We start from the raw sequence: 3,241 nt of genomic DNA, 5'->3' as shown, positions 1-3,241 counted from the left end.
ATTAATTTAATGATCTCGAACAAAATATTGTTTTTTAATTTATTTTATTTATAAAATTAATTTTAATTAAATATTAATAGTGATTAGTTTACCCATTTAGTCTTCATATTTATTTTTTAAAATTTTATTTTTTTAAATTCTTTTATTTTTTTCTATCTTTTCAAATATTTTATTTTAAAACTAATATATCTATATCTAAACTATTTCTGATAAATTTAAGTTAAAGCGAATTTTTAAAAAGCTCAATTTTATTAAATTGTTGAATACTTAGGCAACCTAAAAAGATGTATAGCAAATATTTTGAAAATTATTTAAACTTTAAATGTATAAGACTTTTCTTCAAAAAAAAAAAAAAATCAATTTAACGGTGAGATTTGATTTAAAATTTATTTTAATTAAATTTTGACTCTAAAATTTTTACCAAATTATGCTCTTATTTTTCGAAAAAGTAATCTTTTCACTTTGTTCTTCCTTATTTTTAAATGTTCATTAATTCATTATAATTTTTATTTTAAAATGAAGAACAGTAATTTATTCAACCTTAATAATTACTTAAAAAAAATTGAAAATTTCAGTTGTGATTTGTTAAGTTAAACTAGAGTGATTTTTTAGGTTAAATACATGAAATTAGTATATTGGATTTAGAATATAATTTTTTTAAAAAAATTATTCTCACTAACGATTACTTAAAATTTTTTTGGTAAATTGTTTTACTAAAACTAGAATGATTTCGTACATTAACATTAAATATACAAAATTTCTTATTGAATTCAAAATATGAATTAAAAAATAATAATAATTTATTGGCATGTAACAATTAGGTAAAAATGTTGAAAATAAACATCGTATTTAAAGAAATTACTGAAAATTATTTGATAGGACATTTTGAGGAATAAAATATAGAAAGTTGTGTATTTGATTTAGAATAGATTTTTTAAGAAATGTATAAAAAAATAAATTTCAAAACACTACCGTATAATCTTCTCAAAACACATGTTATCATAATCACTCCATAACTTTTTCCACCAACACATTTTAACACAACATATATAATCATTCTTGAAACACATATTATCATAACTTTATAACACTAACTCTCTATAAACCAATCCATTCTCGGAAACAACTCGTAAATGTTTGTTTTAAAAGTTAACGGAAGAAATAGAAACTAAAAAAAATAAAAATATGAAAAGTGTATTTTGCGCTGTCTATTTATTACGGGTGTTTTGTTGGTAGATGAGGGGGTAATTGTGGAGGGTAGAGTTAGAAGACGCGCGAAAATGAGGGCGCGTGGGTAATTTAAAAGGAAAAAAGGAAAGGACAGAGAAGGAATAGATTTTGAAATGGAGAGCGTGGACTTGTGTAAATCAAGAGCAGTTTAAAGATGTGATGCGTGTCTACTCTCCAGCTGTATCCCAACTCCCCCCCCATCTTAACTACTTTACAGGAACTCCCGGTAACCAATCCCATAACCCCCTCTCTCACCAACGTCTAACCTTCCACCTCCTCTTCCGGTAACCCTTCCCCTTCCTTTTATATATCCCCCTAATCCCCAGGCCGCCATTAAAATCCCTCTTCTAAACCTTTTTTTTTCTTTTTTCTTTTGCTTCCATGGCCAAACAAATCGATCGAATCAAAGGCCCTTGGAGTCCTGAAGAGGACGACGCCCTTCAAAGATTGGTCCATAAATACGGCCCTCGTAACTGGTCCTTGATTAGCAAATCCATTCCTGGCCGCTCCGGCAAATCCTGTCGTCTCCGATGGTGCAACCAGCTTTCCCCGCAGGTCGAACACCGAGCCTTCACCCCCGAGGAAGACGAGACTATCATTAACGCTCAAGCTCTCTACGGAAACAAATGGGCTACCATCGCCAGGCTCCTATCCGGTCGGACGGATAACGCTATCAAGAACCACTGGAACTCCACCTTGAAACGGAAGTGCTCGTCCATGGCTGACGAGAGCGGGGGTTGTGATGCCACTTCGCCACCGTTGAAGAGGTCGCTTTCTGCAGGTCTTTATATGCCTCCAAATAGTCCTTCTGCATCCGATGTGAGCGACTCTGGCTTCTTCCCTGCTGTGTCGTCCTCGCATGTGTACCGGCCAGTGGCGAGAACCGGCGCCGTTTTGCCTCCCGGGGAAACGGTGTCGTCTTCGAATGACCCACCAACATCGTTGTCGTTGTCGCTTCCGGGTGCGGACTCATCGGAGGTTAATTTTGTGGCGAATTCTGCACAGGGAATGGGTGGAGTTTCTGAGAGACGAAGTACGGGGTTGGCGTGTTCGGCAGCGATGAATGGAGAAGAACGAATTTCAGGGGAGAAGGAGGAGAGTAATAGTAATGGATTTGGGATATTTGGCTCGGATTTAATGACGGTGATGCAAGAGATGATAAGGAAGGAGGTGAGAAACTACATGGCTGGATTAATGGAACAGAACGTTGGTGGGGGTGGCGGAGTTTGTTATCAGCAAGCTGCCGCCGGTGGGTTTAGAAACGTCGTGATTCAGAGGATTGACTGAGGAAGTCACTGTAAGTAAAAAAAAGGGGGGGGAAAGAAGTTTCCAGAAAAGGAGGAAAGAAGAAGAAGAAGATGGAGGAGTTAATAATGGGAAATAATTAATGTTTTTGTTTCGTTATTTTGGTTAATTTTTGTTTATGTTTATGTTGATGTAGTAGTTTGTGAATCCAAGGAGATGGGGAGATTTGGGGATTTTGATGAAGGATGATGAAGTAAAGAAGAACAAGGCGTTGGGTTTATATGGAGGAAGATGAAGATGGTGATGATAAACTTTGAATCTTCCATTGATGAGAGTTTCAAAAACCATTTGGAACTGAAGCTTTTGAATCTGTTTCTCCTTTTTCCCTTTTAAATTAAATATAAATATATACCTAAATTTTGACATGAAAAAACAAAAAAAAAAAAAATTGAAGCAAGAATCAAATAGAGTTGAATTTGAATCCAAAACCTTTTTATGATTGAACTTTCTTTGATTTTCAATCTGGTGGGATGTATTTTGAAAATTTTAAAGATGTAAACTTGAAATGAATGATTGAAAGAGTGGAACAAAAAAGGGGTTTTGGGAATGGAGACTCATTGACCACGGGGCTACTCCATTATGATATGAATTTCATATATGGATGGTGTGGAACTGTTAAATCTTACCCTATTTAATTTAAAAATCAAAATGAATTTCATTAAAAAAATAAAAGAAACAATTTCTTTTATACAATGAATACTTTTTA

The 3,241-nt window shown here is 34.0% G+C and overlaps 1 protein-coding gene across 1 annotated transcript; it reads left to right on the top strand.

The window, feature by feature from the left end:
• Window positions 1-1,022: 1,022 nt before the first annotated feature.
• On the top strand, window positions 1,023-2,979 carry LOC103501124 (transcription factor MYB44-like). Its single transcript, XM_008464623.3, has one exon. The coding sequence runs from the start codon at window positions 1,612-1,614 to the stop codon at window positions 2,515-2,517; it is 906 nt and encodes a 301-aa protein (XP_008462845.1). The 5' UTR covers window positions 1,023-1,611; the 3' UTR covers window positions 2,518-2,979.
• The last annotated feature ends 262 nt before the right edge of the window (window positions 2,980-3,241 follow it).

This window comes from Cucumis melo, chromosome 11, assembly GCF_025177605.1.
Source record: "Cucumis melo cultivar AY chromosome 11, USDA_Cmelo_AY_1.0, whole genome shotgun sequence".
NCBI lineage: Eukaryota > Viridiplantae > Streptophyta > Magnoliopsida > Cucurbitales > Cucurbitaceae > Cucumis > Cucumis melo.
The sequence above is the reverse complement of the archived record's forward strand: the minus strand, read 5'-3'. Positions and strand labels throughout refer to the sequence as shown.